Here is a 17,367-nt window from a genome sequence, read left to right as displayed (position 1 = left end):
ACGTTCGCAAATTCACTCCCTGCATACTTCTAAGCCTCCAAAATATGTCTTATGCAGCGTGAAACACCTCCCTTCGGTTGCATGTGAACCTGTTTGAAGGGAACTCGCTCACATCGAACCGATGCCAAGCTTTCATGCAAAACTTGCATATTTCGAAACATGTCGACCTTCGGGATTGCGGCACGCTATCGCTTTTCCCCATCCAGGTGGGTGATTGTCCCGAAAGCGGTAGAAAAATGGCAAACCTATTTCATTCCATGCGCACACTTGGTGCAACCACCGGGAGCTTCCTTTACGTAACGCTTCCACTAAGAGCTAAGAATGTTGCAGACGCTTGCATGCATGCACCCACGAAAAAAAAAACGCTGGGAAAACGGCACACTAACGGCATCATTGCCGCGGTCAAGCTGGCGCGGAAGCTGTAAGCTAAAAGCACGCGACAAACGATCGGTGTTGAGCCGTCTTGCACCGGTAGAGGGCTTCCGTTATGCAATCAAACCGCCCGACTCAACCGTGAGGCAATAGGCCGCATGCCGATGGTGCGAATTGTTCAAGTGCAAGTGTGTTTTTCACGAGTCGTTTACCTTCACGTGGCGTCGGGGTTGATGCGCGTACCCCGGCTCGAACGACGCAATGTCAAATATGCTCACGCAGATGCGATGTTGTTCGCGTTTGTTTGTTCGCTTATTTTCGTGTCCTACTAAGAGCGGTTGGCGTACAATTTAAAGCTGTTGCTATCACAGGGCCCTAGCCATGGCATTTCAATCGTACGCAGGTTCTTTTCGGCGCATCCACCTTTCCAATGTTTCCAATGTTTCGCGTCGACCGTAAGCAATCGGACTTGCGTCACCAATCTGCACCAAACGCCACGAGTGACCTGGATCGGGCAATGAAAGAAAACGGAGGCACACTTCTAATGGCGTACAAATCGTAAACCAATAATTTCGGCACCTCCGGCAATCGGTCATGTTTACCAGCGGCATCACATAACCGATCTTGCGCCGATGTTTGGAGAGCCGGTTTTTCGCGGCGCATCGCTGCCCACCCCTGCTTTGGGCTTTGGGAGGGAAACAACACGATCGCGATCGCGTTGATAATGCTCAAAAGGTCAAAAACGGTAGGCACCGTGACGTGAGTTTCGCTGGTACGCGATCGCTAATGAATGGTTGTGGGCGGAGCGCGTGCAGGTGCATTTTCGCGCGAACGTGACGATTCGTTAATGCTTGGTTCCGTCGAAATTATAGACCCTTTTACCGTGGCACTCAATTATTCAATTAGCGCTATCCAAACAAGAGCCCTTTGGTTAAGTTGGTGTGGGCTGTTAAATGTACTGGGGTGACTTTCCCTCCGTCAACGGTGTTGCTCAAAAAAGCTCATCGCTCGGTGAGCTTTCGAGTGATCCGCTCGAACAAAGAAGCTTTATCAATCAAACGAATGAACCAAATCAATCGTTGAGTGCAGCAACAGTTGCATTATAACGCACAAGTGTTGCTAACGTACGCCCGCCTCCCGAAAGTGAACGAAACTGCGTTAATCGAAGCCCATCCGCAGCTGCAACAAGCCGGGGTACATTGCAATTATTGCATCAAAAAAAAAAGCACCCCGTTCACCGCGCATCGATGCATGGTGTTTTCTGCAACCGATTCGCCAACGAGCCGTGCCGATTTTGGATCAAAATGTTGCAGCAACCGGCAAGCTCGTCTAGCGTTCGTGACACAATCGATGAATCACCAAGCACGGGGCTAGGTGATGGGCCATTTTTTCGTTGTTTTTGGCTACCAAAAAGGCCCGCTCACGATACCGACGTGTAGCCGTGTCGTTTCTCATCGTTTATGCGCATTCGATCATAGCTCGAGATTGGTTTCAAGTCCAGCTAACCGGTCAACGGAGCAGTCGAACCCAACCGGGGGTCGTTTTCTGGTGCTTGTCAACATCGATGCCGTTGGGGGGTGTCTGCAAACGATTGAACTCTATCACGCTAACGCACACCGACACACACACACACATACACACGCACAGCTAACGGCTTTGGAGGGCGTATCCTATTCGTGTTTCGGTGCACTCCGATGGCTCCCAGCCACAGGTGAACAACATTCAAATTTCCTTGGCACACATTCCACCGAAGGACACTCGCGGTGGCGCTTCTCGGCGGATTCGACGAGATCATCGACAGACCGGCCTTGCGAAATGGTCCCGCTCATCTATTCCCGCCACTTGCAAGGAAACTTGTTTCGCTAGATCGAAGACCCCCGCACGTGTCGCTTGCGGCGTTCTGTTGGCTTTAAAAACCCACGCCACCACGGCTAAACTCGGCAACACGGTCGGTTTGGATTACCTGCCGAAACGAATGCACTTTACGCAGTGCACTTTGGGGCACTGCACTGGCACAAAAAACTTTCGGTTTCGCAGCTGGCACAAGACGCCGGCGAGAAGGAAACCGCTTATGCTACTTGTTGCACTTTGTACGGCGCGTGACGAATGTTCGAATTTGGTCGGTTTGGTTTCTTGCGACCGCGGGCAGTTGTTGTTCACCGTTACTAGCCTCACCCTCGAATAAGCCTCATGGTTCGGTGGTGAGGTTTTCTGCGGGCTCATATGCGATGGCGCGTGTGACCATTGTGCCGTCGGTGGGGACAACGCCAAGGGCCCGTGCCAGTGGCTCAGAGGTGGCGAACTCGATCGGTGTTCGATGAACCATGGGTGCATGGGGTACGTATGCAACCTACGCGTGGGGGTTGATGAACAACAGAGCATCAATTTACATAATAGTTTTTATACTTTGCAAAATGATTTTTTCAATCCTCGGGCTAGTATGAATCCATTTCACTAGTGAGCTTTTTCAGAAGAAATATTAGATAATCTACCAAATTTTGTAGTAGATAAATTAATTACCAACTTATCCTTACAAACTAAGTTTGTTATCAATATTATCACAATCTATGTCATTTCCTGTCATGGTTTTACAAATGTTTTGCAAGATTTGTTTATTTTTTTACGGGCTTACAAATCGTAACTATGGTAGAATTGATGAGCTATTATTAGGTGTTTAGTTGCTGCTAAATGAATGCAATTTTAAATTGATTGAAAATTGATTTCAGCCTATACGATTTCCTAACAAATATTTCCAGGGTATAGTAATATAAATATTTTTGGAACTGTTTATATTTCTTAATGGAAGAAGTGCTCGAATCAAATCGGTTATTGATATATTCGATTCATAGCATAAATCACATGAAAAATGCACATTTTAAGAATTTTCAGGTATGTTTTTATCATACTTTCTGAAAATGATTAATTGAAAACGTTTAGAAACCATTTCTTTACACACAAATGAAGCCATTAAGTAGGCCCAACTATAAGGCCAGAAATGGGAGGAATTGTTAATCGTTTTCCCAACTGTGACTACTCACGAAGAACAGACGAACGGTCCTCGGCTGTACTAATAAAAAAGTGTGAATAAAGACAACATTTTGATGAGTAGCGAGTAAAATGTAATTGGAGAAACGCTGGACATATTCACTCGAGTCGAAGGTAACGCTCCATAACGGTTCCAGCGAAGCGTTACCGTTTACTAAAAGCTCGCACGAATTCAGCGACTCGGAGAGCTTTCAAAGCTTCGTCAACATATGAAGGGTGTTTTCTACCGTGTCGCGTAGTCCTGGGACAAAACAGCATCAGGGCGAAGATCTTTTTTTTCCATTTGATATTTTATAATAATTGTATGACACCTTGAACGGTCAATCAATTGCGTTACATTACATTATTTAATTGTGATAGATTATGTATTCTAATGGGCAGTACCAGATTCACACCTTCGAAGCGATGGACTGACATGACAAGGGCATTTCCAAATACCTGCCCATCCTCTTCCGATCGCTAATTTAAAGCAATCACATTAATAACAGCAATTACGGACCTGATCGATCGCGCGAGCTCCCGGGCTAAAGGCCTTGGGCCAAATGGCAACTGAAGCACATTTCACTCTCGATGCACACACACGCACAAAAAAACTGCAGCCACAATTTGGCGAAGGATTCGGCAACACCAAGCCCAATAGAAACGCTAAACTAGGAAGGGCAAGGAGCGAAAAAAAGCCAGAGTGGTGGTAACATTCAACCATTCACTCCTCGCGCACCTAGGCATTGATCTTGATCTTTGGCCAGCATCGAACGGGAATGTCGGACCGTTTTCACGCAACCATCCAAAAAGGTCCTTCTGCGAGGTGCCACTGGGCAATCAATCGATGTTTTTGCTCCACGTTGCCGCTTCACCCGTGAGGCCCCCTTCTTCCGTTTCTAGCGTCTTTCTTGAAAGCACCCTGGTCACCTTGGCGCATTTTGGGCGATTTGGCCGAATGCTAAGTGGCCTACCGAATCGACCTCCCCCCCTCTTTCGTGCAGGAGTTGGTGGGCTCTTTGACGGGCTCGTCCTGCCAAGAGAGGAAGTAGGCTTCGTTAGTAATGTATTCATCGATTCCGAGCGCACGCGGGGGATCGATGTCACGTGCTAGCGTTATCTCTTGGCCATGGACCGGAAATAATTCTGCTACACTAGTTTCAAGCCTCGTTCCGACGATGTTCGATGGGTTTTTTTGATTGAGGAAAAACAGCACATGTTGGAAGTTGTGGACTGTTACGGTTCTAGGGTGAGGAGAGCTTTCGTTAAATCACGCCATCACACATTGTCAGCGAGCCGTGAATGGTAAAAGAAAAGGAAGCTTAAACATACCATCTGATCAGCAACAAAGATTATTACAAGTCAAAAAATGCTGCAAAAAATATGCCCAATTTTTTGTTGTAACAGCTGACATGGCTGTTGGCAATAGCCCAATTCAAATAAAAAAAGCTCGTCGAACTCCACCCAAAAGCTCGTCGAGGTCCGAATGGAAACCATACAAAAATTCAAATACTTTTTATTTGCCATCGAAATGCAAAAAAAAGCAAGGACGGACGGAGGCGCAGAAACTTTCGCTCAAAACCCTCCGAAAACGCACCGCAGCAAAGGGCTGTTCGATTCGAAGCAAACGCCCGTCAAACCACCCCCGTCATAGCGCATGGGTAGTACTTCCGGTCACGGTGTCGATAGCATTGAGCTGACGCTTTCCTTTCGAGCCGTACGTAGGGCCGTCTGCTTCAAGGCGCGCATGTCCGGTTCAAGGTGCGGAAAATTCGCTCGATTCTAGTTTGCGTGCTCCGTTTCGATTATCATCTTGTTCTCTTGTTGCCGCACGATCGCCATAACCAACCACCCGGTCGCAACCGGATTCCTTCACCTTCGACGCCCTTTACGCGGCTTATTTTCGTCTACGAAACGCAAGAACACTCCATTTCCTGAAAACCACTCTTTTTGTTTTGTTGTGCTTCCGTCGGACGTCATCGCTACGGGGATGGATTTTCCGCAGCACAAGCAATCGAAACATTATGGCTTGATGCGAAAACAAATGCGAGATTAAATGTATACCTCGTTGCTGAAAGCTAGCTGGCAAAAAGCAAACAAAAAAAAGGCTAACCTGCCGGTAGCAGCGTGCATCAATTTGCAGCTAATTATCCTTAAATTCAATAATGGAACACGATACTTCGGCAAGGGTCGGCCTTGAAGTTTTTCGCTCTTTGTTAACCCAGCCAGAATGACCGTGCGATACAGGTGCGCGAAAGATAAACAGGGCCTAGGATTTCCTTTAATTTAATTCCATTATTTTGCTACGAAATCTGCACCCATCACCATTTGAGACTCATCGATACAGGGCACCTTTGATTACGTGCGCCTGATCCAAGCGGATGCAACAAAAAAAAACACCAACCCAAGTTAACATCTGACCTGCTCGTCATCGTATCCCGTGTAACGTGTGAGAAGTTACAGCTTGCCCTGTAGCTGCTAAGGGTAGCAAAATCACGCTTGTACACCCTTACCAGACAGGGTGGAACTATTATACCCCCTGATACCACCCGAGGGATGCTCGAAAAAACAAAATTCAAGCCCCCGTCAAAGTACCCAGACTCCGTGGGGTTTGCCCTAAGAGTGAACCAGAACGCGCACGATCACCTTTTCCTGTCTCGCTCGCGCTAACACAACGCGCCTAATCGTGCAACTGCGAATAGCGCGCGCGGGCGCGCGAATGGAATCATTAAAAGAGCGGCAACGCACCGCACGGACCAACAGACACCGGTGTGAGCTCGACGAACGCGGATCGTCGCTTTTTTGGTCAAACGTTCAAGCGCTCTGAACTGCGATCGCACTACCAGCCAAAAACACAGCAAAATCCTCGCAGCATCCGCAGCAGTGTAAAGTGGTTGCGTCCAAAACGGGTCGACCAAAGCCGACTCGGAAGTGTACGGAAGTGTCGGAACGTTGCAGCTGTCAATTGATAGCCGCCAAGTGGTCACAAAAAACCCCCATCGGTCGGTGTGCGTACGCTTTTGGGTCGTATCTGAGAGCCAGTGCCGTGGTCGTTAATCGTGTTGCCGTGAAGCCCTTAATACGCCTCAACCACGATGCTGAAGTACGTCACCGTGTGCTGTGTGTTGGCCTGTGCTGGTTTCGCCGTGGGGCAGGAAATTCGTAAGTACCCCCAATTTGCGGCTGATTTGGTGCATGATGATGATCGCTGATGATCGCTGATCGCTCGTTGTGGGTTAAAGGTATGCGGTTTTGGTTGGGGAATCATTGCGCCCTTCGAACACCGACTTCCTTTTCTGTCGGTGGCACGATCAATCTCCTCCTTGGGCGTGTGTCCTTTTGGGACGCGATGTCCTCTGGTGATGCTTTCCGGGGCACTAAGGGCCACTACCCGGCTCCCTTTTAGAATGCTGATGAGTTCGCCAAGTACTGATCAATCTCGCATCCGACCGGACGTGACTTGGCGTATTCTCGAGTGTCTCGATTCGTCGTGATGTAACGCGTTTTTTTTTGTTCGCTCAGGGTGTGGTACTCACCGTTGAAGATGATGTCCCCGGTTAGGGCGTTGGGCCAGCATCCGTTTGGCAAACGGACGGCATCTAAACGTGTCCCACTTACGATTGCACCAGACCTCAACGCAACGCACGCAACTGTACGCTGTTGCTAAACGTCAGGCTTCGGTCTCGCAATCGCCCACCAACATTCCTGGCGTGGCGCAATTCACTCCGATTCTGGTCGCATTTTTTCCCCCCATCCTCTTCTTCTTCTTTTTGACCCCATGGGACACTCCAATGGGGGTCCTAATGAGGGAATGAAAATAAATAAAAAAAAAACAACATTCCACATCGGGCGGATCACCTTGCACGGGCGCGATTGCAGTTGGCGGTGAGAAAGCGTTGTCGATTGCAGGAAGTAACCTTTGGCTTTGGGTGTGGTATCGATGAAAAGTCCTCTATCAGGTGTGGCGGATCGCTAGAGACCCTTTTCGTAATTGATATTCCGTGAGCGTGAGGTCGAACGATCGACAAAAGCCGATCATACCCGTTGATAGATGAGTGTGTTTTCCATTTTTTTTTTTGCGATCTGCTTTGGACGTAGGTTTTTTTAGTTGCTGGGGGCCATTTTTGAGAGGGCTTTCTTCGTTTCCAAAACGACATTAACAGCCTGCGAGCTGCACCACGAACGGTCATGTTAACCTTTTTCATCCGAGCCGGGGGCTGCCGGAGACTTGGGGGCTGCCTCAAACACATTCGCTAGGTAATTAACCGCTGGAATGGGAAGGTGTAAAAAATAACTCAAATGAAGACATTAATGTTGCCCATCAGTTGCTCGAGGTATCTCGCACGCCCGTGGTTTTTGTTGGGCCAGCCCTCGACCGTCACTCTGCCGAACTTAATTTATTATTTCACCGCCAACCGGCGAGGTCCCGCTGCGGCGAGGTGTCAGTGGGTCAATGTCGAGGCACAGATGCGCGCGCGCAGATGCGTCCGCCCCTGACCAAACGGTCAGCAACAGCAGCAACAGCAGCAGCAGCAGTAGTTCGAAGGTCAGACCAGTCCCGAGACGAAACGCGCTGGAAAGCGATCCGAAAATCGACCCGTCGTGATATCGTGCATGCGGTTGCCGATTGTGTGGTTGCGTAATGACGCCCCGAGGCACCCAATGGCGGGTAACCTGGGAAGCACAATTTCCCAGACCATTGTTTGTGTGGCTGGTTGTGTCTCGAGTATGCGCGTTCACGGGGCGATACTAATCGCGCGCGATATGTGAGGTGTTTTTATTTCCCCATCTTCCAACGAAACCGGAACGTTCTGGGAAGCACGAGAATACGCGATGCCGATCGTGATCCCGGAACCGGTCGGTATCTTAGGCATTTTATGGTATCTCATCAGTGTAAAAGCACCACGTCGGTGGGTGCACGTGCCGTGGTGCAGGCTGCACTCGGCGATGGGGAAAAAAAGGCGTATGGAGAAGAAAAAATCCCTTCAACCTTTCGAGCAGGCTCCCTCATTCGCTGTACAAGCACTCACACTCACCGTACCGGAGCTTAAACGGGAACTTAAACAAACTGACCGAGCCACAGGTGGTATGTTTTCACAACCAAGCAGCCAAGTGTTATGCAACCCCTTTAAAGGGTTCGCCACGGAGGTTTAATAGGGGTGCGGAAAAATTGCACCCGGTGTGAAAAATGTCGCCCGTCGCCCGACGAGTGAAAGTGCAGGAAGTAAGTGCACGGACTCGTTCGCGACCACGCCACTACTCACGGAGGAGGTCTCAGTAGGCGGCGAGATTTGACAGCTGTCAAGTAGCACACTCACCATTGCGTCTTGGACGCACCGTGTCAGTAGATCGTAGCCCCACGATATCGGCCATTCCTCAAGGCCAACCAGAACCGGTGAACCGTGACAAAGAACCCACCCGAAACAGGCGCAGTGACAATCTCGGCGTATTCTTACCGAACATCGACGTGTTGTAGGTCGCAAGCGCGAGACGCTTCTCGAAACGGTCGTCGAACCGGCTGGTCACAGCGCTTCAATCGCACCACTCTAAGTAGATGGTATTTACCCGCTAAACAACCTGCCTTGAGTCCTTGAGGGAGTCCATGAAGTCGAATCTTCACGACATGGCTGACGCATACTGCGGGCGTGCGTTTTAATGGCCGGGGTTGGGCAACGGAACGGTCCGTTGACGGTTTTAGGCGGCTTTTGGGTTTGGTTGGGGTTTTTTTCTCTCTCTCTGACTCGTCACCATCTCCGACTCCGACCTTCCCAGCCGATGACACATGTGCTTAGAAGGCATGATGTACCTCGAGGATGGCCCAGCACTAATTGGAGGGTCGAATTGACCATCAAAAGGAGGCGTATATTTTGTTTTTTGTTCGCTTCTTGTGTGTGCGGTTTTTCATTCCTCCTCCCAGGTAATGATACTCTTGGAAAGCTTTAAGTGTCCACTTACTACCCGCTTGCGATGGCATGTAGACCTCCTTCATAAAGATTTTGCCCTCTTGCGCGTGTAAGACGTAAGCATTGGCGTATCTTGGGCCCAAATTTGCTCAACCAAAGGTCCGTGGGCTTTCTTTCGATTCGAAACCAACCGGTTTCCATCCACTCCACCGGGTGCTGGTTCTCCTCAGGCGCCTGGTACTGTGAGAAGTCGTTAAACTTTTGGCCCCCCGACCTTGATTCGGTGTTCGACCGCGCACGGATTCGTAAGTACCAACCACGAGGTGCCCTCCCAAGCCAGTGGGAAGGCCGTAACGCTCAAATGATGGGGAAGGAAATGCAACCCTCGCCAGACCGCTCGATCGTGCGTTGTTTTCCTCATTGCCATCGGTGTCCGGTTTGCTTTCGTTTAAATTGGTTTGTTTATGGTGCGTCTGAGCACACCGTACACCTTGGTGTAGGACCGTATATTGGGCCCTTCTTTAGAGGTGTTGGACACCAAAACGCCTGTAAACATCGTGAAGCAAATGGGTAAATAAATGAATTTATTTTAATGCTGTTTCATTAGCCGATTTGCTCCATTTTTGGGGGGGAATTAGACCAGATTGAGACTCGTTTTCCATTATGCGATTGGTGCTTGAAACTTCTGTAATCTAAAGCTCTAAGATATTCTAATGCAAAAGAGAGTAATTTACGCTAAAATATAGAGCCGATACATCCTGCTCACCATCTTCTAAGCCCCGTCGTAGTGTTCCATCCAATAGGAGTCTAAAAGCTAACGTTCTCCTTATTTGTCTTACTTCACTTTCGATCGACAGCCCCCTACATCAAGCAATGCCGCCGATCGGAACCAGATCTCCCCGACTGCCTCAAGGGAGCCCTGCAGCACCTGCGCCCGTACCTTTCCAGTGGCATCCCCGAGATAAAGGTAAGCAAGAACGATCGTTGTACAACCCGCCACCTGCTGCTCACCAAATAAAACCGGATCACTTTCGCCAAAATATCGCGCTTTGACCGCGAAATGTCCGACCGGCACGTGCTCGGGGGGTCGAGTTTCGCGGGCTTTTTCTTTTGCCCGAGATCACGATGACGGAGGTGACGGCGGCTCACGGTCGACGGCAATGCTGCATTATGCAATCGCGAAACCGAAAAGTAAATATTGACCACCGAAATCCCCCTTCCAACTGTGGAGGAGCATCGCACGGCACGATTCGCCCACGGCCAGTTCACCGTGAAGGCGAAGTTCAGTGTCAATGGCGTGTTGTTTTCTTAATCTTTCTTTTTTTTATTGGTGCCTACTCGAGTAGAGTCCGGCGTGTCGTCTTCCACCGTCTTTGAAGCCGTTTTTCCGAGATTTGAACGAAAAAAAACTGTGAGTCGGTCGTGAGTTTGGCTAAGAGAGTTTTTTGCTCTTCTGCAAACGATCGATCAGAGATGTTTGTGGCGCAGTTTCGGACCTCTAGCTCGTTTTTTTTTCGTTCCTTTCGCGAAGCTCAAACTTACCGGATCACATTTCTTTCGGCAGAAAACCAAACCTGTTTCCAAACTGGAATTGAGGCTGGTGTTTGAAAAGCGCACGTTGGGTAACCGGACGGTTTTGTGATGTTTACAATAGAAAGAGGTTTCGTGCTCAGTCGCGTTCATAATCTACCAGTACCCTACAAGGCTTCTCCGTTATTAGTAGTACAACCCGCTGTTCACTGCAACGGGCTGCGATTATTTACCGCCAACGTGCTGCGGAACAACGAAACGGGGCCATTGAAGGACCGCTTGTCACGGCGAAGGTTTCCGTCGATGAAGTTCACCGTATGCTTTATGTTTTCCTTATTGTTTTCTAATGGCGGCACGTCCGGTCGAACCGTTCGTTAGCTACCGGTGCACTAACGAGCGCTAAGCGTCACTCTGGTGACACTGAAAACGTCACCCTTGCCTTCAACGGCGTGGCGGGATGTTTATATTTTCGTGAGCCGTGTGCCTCTTTCTCGCTCATTCCGATTCAATCACTTTCGAAACGTTCCCGCCTAATGTCCGTTCACTAATCGGGTTTCCCTCGCAGCTGCCCTCGGTCGAACCGTTCGTGATGGATCAGCTGTCGCTGCAGCTGACCGGAGGACCCCAAGGATATCGGATCAACCTAAAGAACATGGAAGTGTTCGGTGCGAGTAACTTCACCGTCCGGTCGATCAAGTACGTAGTGGTGCTCTCGTAGAGGGTGCTAATTAATGGTAATCTAACATTGTGCTCTAAACTCTTAACAGACTCGCCGACGGTAACAAACCGTTCGAAGCACGCCTGACTATTCCGCGATTGACGATCCACGCCAAGTACACGAGCAGCGGCGTGTTGATCATCATCCCGGCCAGCGGTTCCGGTGACTTCGATGCCGTGTTTGATGGAGTGACTGCCGACGTGAAGGGTCTAGTTTCGACGAACGAAAAACCGACCGGGACGCATCTGCGCGTCGACAAACTCGATCTCAACCTGTCGATCAAGAAGCCGCGCCTGAGCGTGTCCAAGATCTTCAACAACAACCGCATCCTGAGTGAGTTTGGCTTGCACGAGCCGTCCTTGAGCGTGCGTCTCACTAACAGTGTCACTTTTTGTGTCGTTTGCCTATCCCCCCGACAGCGGAAGCGACGAACCTCTTCCTGAAGGAGAACGGCCACGAGGTCCTGCGTGCCCTTCAACCGCAGCTGCAGAAGAAGTTGTCGTCCGAGTTCACCGGCATCGCGAACCAGCTGCTGGACAACGTGCCGCTGCACTTCTTCGTCGTGGACTAGACTCCCTCGGGTTCCGGGTTGCAGGTTTTCCAGGGAAAGGGCACTATGTGATACTGTTGTTGTTAGCCTTAATCTTGAGCGGGCGCCGTTCGGACGCTGAGTTTGTTTCACGCGTTTTCTATCGCGGTTCCAATTGCTTTTGGGATGTCCCTAGCGCTGGCGGTGTGCGACGAGTGCGCCGTCAAACGATCTTTCCCCTGCAGTACAAAAAATAAAAGCAAAAAGCAGTCGTTCGAAATTACTCATCTTATGATGTCGCGGACGCAGTTGGATTGCGCAATCGGGCGCAATCGTTGTTATTCGGGTTTTCATATGAGCGAGTTGCGCAATCCTATTCAACGATGCGAAGAACTTTATAATAAACGTATTTTTATGAAAATAAATCCCCGTTGTTGCTTTGTTTTGATTGATGACAGTGATATGTAGAATGTACCACAAGAATAGTATTGTAATAATTGTACGATTTGGTAAGGAGTAATAAGATGTTTGAAAATTTATTTAATTGGGTTTATTCTGTTAGAATTTATGTTTGTTAAGCTCTGTATACATACCTAACTGCTTAACAAAAAATATATGTGCAATATAAATGTTTGTGCACGAATGTTGAGTGAGTAAAAATGAATATATTAGACATTGTGTTTGAATGGTTTCGCACAGGAAGGGCGTTGAAGGAAGAAATACAAAGAAATTTGCTTTTATTTATTTTATTTTAGGAAAAATGGTTATCATTTCCGCGACTTTACAATCCGAATTACACGACACGCTGGAAATTAGTTTCTATCCTCAAGTATTCCCGCCATGTGGAACCACTAAGGACAAATCGTAGCGCAGATGATTTGGTGCTTCCAAAAGCTACCGCTAGAGTGCACTGCATTGGGCACATGAAAGCTCACTCACAAGCATGTAAGCTCGACGTACTGACAGCATCTGCCTCCCCATGGCTCTGTTGGGGGATGTTTTTACCATCGTTTTTCTTTTGCTTCTTGTCCGGGGGTGTATAACCGATTTCATATCGGTTGTAAACACCAGGGCAATAATTAAAAGCAATAATAAATCATTTGTAAAACTAGTTCAATATCAGTCATGCCCAGAAATCATCAACTTGTTTTCTTAGACTAAGATCAGTAGTTGAGCATATATCTTCATCGTCTCCACAAAAAAATTTGCCTAACTTTTTTAAAACTACTTTAAGATGTGAAAGTTGTATTAAAAAAATGAAAACGAATAAAAAAAGCCCGTTCGTTGTATTATTTTGTAATATTTCAAGCATCCCTCGCTTCAAGGAAAGTCAACTTCAACTAAGTGCATACGATGTTTTTCCAAAGCCGAGTGGCTTACGTGTTGCTTATTTTCATTACCGTTTCATCTTCTCGCTGCACACCACGAGAGTCCAAAGAAAGGCACACTCTTGGGGAGGGTTTCTTACTCTCACGGCACCGTTCGCGGTTTCAGCTCCACCGGAAAGCGTGCTCTCGCTCCCGGGAGAAAGTAGATAAAACAAACATTTTACCACGAACCGCAAAACATTCGCAACAGAACCGCAGCACCAACCACACCAACCATCGTCATCAGTTTGCGTCATCGAAGGGCAACCCGTGGTAAGTACAGCACGAATTTTGGACCTATCGTCGACTAGCTGGCCCTACTGCCGTGACCGTTTGTTTTTGTGTGGTTCTCAGTGTGTGTTGACGAGTGCTGGGGATTTCCACCCCCAACTCAACGGTACAGAGACATTGTTGGCACCGCACGCCCTTTGGCTACTCTCTGTAGGGTGTTGAGTTAGAAATTGGACAGTACACTGCAGGAAGTGAAACCGTGGTCCATCGTTCGACTCGACCGACGTGATGAACGTTGTCACCAAACGCGTACTTTCGAATCACACAAACAAATACGTGCGTGCGTATATCCGTGAGTCACGATCGCGCACATTCAACGGTCCGAAACAAAGAGCCGAACCATTCTCGCTAAATTTGCAGACAAACCAATTAAGTGAGCATAATTTTTCCTCCTTTTATCGCTGCTCGTGCGTGGCGATCCTCTTCCAGAACAACCAGACGCACGCCGCCGCAACCAACGGTACCGACATAGCAAACCAGCAAAAAGCCTCCCCAACCGGTACTGGTGCTGCTCGAGAACATCCCAAGAACTAGTCCAGGCTCTAGCCACTTCATTCTCGCTCATCTTAACCACCGTAACCGACAAACCGAAGCCACCAACGTACAATGGCGGCCACAACGGCGCGTTCGTTGACTCTGATGTTGGTCTGCCTGCAAGCGGTGTTTTCCCAAGACACACGTAAGTAAACCCCCCAGATCCGGATCCTCAACGCGTTGCTGGGTGGCTCCTTTGCGGTGTTACGAAATCGAATCCGCAAAACCGCAGCCCCCAATGCTCTGTGCCACTGTCTTTGCCAATTGTTTAACTTTCATTTGCGGACGTACTTTTTTGTGTGGTTTTTTTCTTCGTCATCTTTTTTGGCTTTCCTCTCCTTACGAGACCGTGGCTCTTTGGGAGGGTGGGTTCGTAATCATAGGCGTGCAGTGAGGCGAAATTAATGTTGCGGCTCTGCCTGCTCTTTCTATCCGCTCTTTCAGCTTACTACATGCACCGGTGTGATCGAGACGCGTCGGACGTGAACGATTGCCTACGGTACGCGGCAAACAAGCTGGCGAGCTACATTCGGCAAGGCATCCCCGAAATTGGCATCGTCGACGTAAGTACCGGATGAATCCGGCCTGATCCAGGTCCGGATCCAGGCGGGGATTGCAAGTAGGGTGCAGCCTGAAAATCGCGTATTGCAGATCATACATCATGCTGCAGAGAGTGCTTCGTAATGGGTCGGTTCGTTTCGGTTTGCTTTTGGCAGCCGCTTCAGTTCATCCATAAAACCTGATCGATGGAACTGATTGATTGCGAGCCCGGCAAACGGTCACATTGGGTGTGTAATGAAGCGAGCAATGATCGCGCGCATTTGCTTCAATTCATTAGCTTTCGGGCACCATTTACTGGGTGTGAAATCAACCGAGCGCGGAGCGGACGAATTTATTTCAATTTAGTGCAGTTACCGTGCAAAAGCTTGCGAGAAAGTAACTAAAATTAAGATTTCAATTTTCCAAACCACCGGAAGCTCAATTTCTTACAATGTTGATCGCAAATAGAGATCAAACCCCCGCCAGACAGTTAATTAGCAACATTCGTGGAGCACACATGGTAGAAAATTGATCATTCGCCCAAAGATTGCCACAGATCAGCCGGATTCACTCGGTTCAGAATTTCTCACGTCAAACTGCCGTTGCGCAAGGGAATTGTAGAATTATATCACCCCTCGAGCGTGAGAGTTTCGTGGAATAGCGAACAGGACAAAAAACCGGTGTGCTGGAGGAATTACCACACCTAATCGATGGGCTTAATCAAATTCTCGACTAAACCGATCGTGTCACTTCAGTAGCGGTTGCGTTAATGAGCCTGTCGTGACGTGATTGAGCGAGGTTTTTATTTATTAATTTCTGTCCGTTGATTGGCATAGATCGACGACGTGATACAAAAGCTGTTGGAAGAACATTTGTAAACATTCTAGAAGCTCCCGTTTGGGTGAAGCTTTCGATGGAAGCAACACGATCCCGTCGAGTTCTCGTTCGCATCGACCATTTCGATCACGTATCAGCGAACCGATCCGATTAACGGACGTAAACGTGGAGTGGCATACATGATTAAGCGTTTTTTAGGGTCCCTGTCCCTCTCCAGCCGGTCAGTGGGTCAAAAGGAAGAGTCCAAGCGGTAGCGATTTGCATGCACACCCTCCATTTTGCATTAACACCCTTGCCCTTTCTGATCCGGCGTAGGTGGAGCCAGTCGTTGTGGATGAGATCAGCATCGCCCTTGGTAGCGGTCCGGATGGTTACAGGGCCAGCTTCCGCAACATCGAGGCGTACGGTGTAAGCAACCTATCGATCGTGAACGTGCGTTCGGATATCGACACTATGCAGTACCAGATGACGATCGAGATCCCGAAAATCAAAGCCACCGCCCAATACCAATCGTCTGGTGTGCTGCTGCTGATCCAGGCATCTGGTGCCGGCGAGTACTGGGGCGAGTACGGTGAGTATGGCGTTCTGAGCCGTTCGGAGTGTGTTCGCCCCCTGACACCGATTGTGATCGTTTTTCTTTCTCTTCCCAAAACCACACAGAGGGTGTTAAGGCGAAGACCTACTTTAAGGCAACGCCGTACCAGGGTGAAGATGGATTGACCTACCTGACGGTTGACCAGACGAAGATGGATTTCAGCGTGAAGGAGATCAAGATGGGCGTGGAGAACATCGCAAACCAGAACGCCATTATTCGTGAGTGTGCGCCGTTCGTCGGCGGTTCGTCGCTTTCTCGACCAGCGTTGAAATCATTCGTACAATCTTTTTTGTGGGTTTGTTTCTTTTTTTTGTTGTTGCTCCGTTGTGCCCTTGTGCCCCTATTTGCAGATGCTGCGATGAATCTGTTCATCAACACAAACGCCCAAGAGCTGCTGAAGGAGATGAAACCCCAGCTGCGAACGAAACTGACCGAACATTTGCACTCCTTCCTGCAGCAGCTGTTCGATCGCATTCCGGTTGAGCAGTGGCTGGATTAGCGCGGAGAAGGAAGCCCGAACCGGCCGGTGATTTTTCCGGTGCTGATATTTATTGTACTTCTAGCCATAAAATGTCGAATAAATTGCTGGTGCCCGCCGTGCGCTTGATCCAGCAACCGTTGCCGGTTGGTTGTGTGTTTTTTTTTTGTTCGCTCACTGCCGTCAATAGCATTGATTCGCTTTGTTCCTGTGAAGGGTTAGGTGATCGGTTGGGTGATCGCCTGCTGGAAGGGTAATTACGCTTCCGTAAAGCGTTCAGTTCACCGACGATGGCTATCATTGAAGTATTGACGCCATAAACGCCCATAAATTATCGCGAATCTCGATCGCGAAGGGTCGCTGCTGATTGGTGGGCGATTGTTCTCGATGCTGCCGTCACTGACAAGGATGCGACGGTGTACCGTGGATAATTGGGGAAAATTTCCATCCAATACAAGCAACACCACACACTCTCTCATCCGTGCCAAGTCGTCTTTAAAGATCACGTCGGGAGGATTCGGGAGGTTCTCCTTGCTGGTGAGGGCGCGATCGTCAATCATTTCAAAATCCGCGAAACGCGTGTAGAAATCAATCACCTACCGGTCTAAGGGCCATTAATATTCAACATCGCAACGGGGCGCGTCCGCAA

General features: G+C 48.9%; 2 protein-coding genes across 2 annotated transcripts; both read left to right on the top strand.

Moving 5' to 3' along the window:
- The first annotated feature begins 6,188 nt into the window (after nt 1-6,188).
- On the top strand, nt 6,189-12,495 carry LOC128730675 (uncharacterized). Its single transcript, XM_053823748.1, has 5 exons — nt 6,189-6,558; nt 10,157-10,266; nt 11,395-11,525; nt 11,597-11,880; nt 11,967-12,495. The coding sequence occupies exons 1-5, from the start codon at nt 6,492-6,494 to the stop codon at nt 12,116-12,118; spliced, it is 744 nt and encodes a 247-aa protein (XP_053679723.1). The 5' UTR covers nt 6,189-6,491; the 3' UTR covers nt 12,119-12,495.
- Nucleotides 12,496-14,340: 1,845 nt separating this feature from the next.
- On the top strand, nt 14,341-16,739 carry LOC128731213 (protein takeout). The gene is made up of 5 exons (XM_053824319.1): nt 14,341-14,413; nt 14,713-14,831; nt 15,961-16,216; nt 16,306-16,458; nt 16,591-16,739. Exons 1-5 carry the CDS (start codon nt 14,341-14,343, stop codon nt 16,737-16,739), a joined length of 750 nt encoding a protein of 249 aa, XP_053680294.1.
- Nucleotides 16,740-17,367: the final 628 nt, after the last annotated feature.

The sequence above is a fragment of the Anopheles nili genome, chromosome 2 (assembly GCF_943737925.1).
Source record: "Anopheles nili chromosome 2, idAnoNiliSN_F5_01, whole genome shotgun sequence".
NCBI classification, from domain to species: domain Eukaryota; kingdom Metazoa; phylum Arthropoda; class Insecta; order Diptera; family Culicidae; genus Anopheles; species Anopheles nili.
The sequence above is the reverse complement of the archived record's forward strand: the minus strand, read 5'-3'. Positions and strand labels throughout refer to the sequence as shown.

Bases quoted from the DNA above. Each gene is read 5' to 3' on its own strand.
- LOC128731213 (XM_053824319.1), top strand. From the start codon at position 14,341: ATGGCGGCCACAACGGCGCGTTCGTTGACTCTGATGTTGGTCTGCCTG. The intron at 14,414-14,712 runs GTAAGTAAACCC...CCGCTCTTTCAG, and splicing joins GGTGTTTTCCCAAGACACAC to CTTACTACATGCACCGGTGT. The intron at 16,459-16,590 runs GTGAGTGTGCGC...CCCTATTTGCAG, and splicing joins AAACCAGAACGCCATTATTC to ATGCTGCGATGAATCTGTTC.
- LOC128730675 (XM_053823748.1), top strand. From the start codon at position 6,492: ATGCTGAAGTACGTCACCGTGTGCTGTGTGTTGGCCTGTGCTGGTTTC. The intron at 10,267-11,394 runs GTAAGCAAGAAC...TTTCCCTCGCAG, and splicing joins GTGGCATCCCCGAGATAAAG to CTGCCCTCGGTCGAACCGTT. The intron at 11,526-11,596 runs GTACGTAGTGGT...AACTCTTAACAG, and splicing joins TTCACCGTCCGGTCGATCAA to ACTCGCCGACGGTAACAAAC.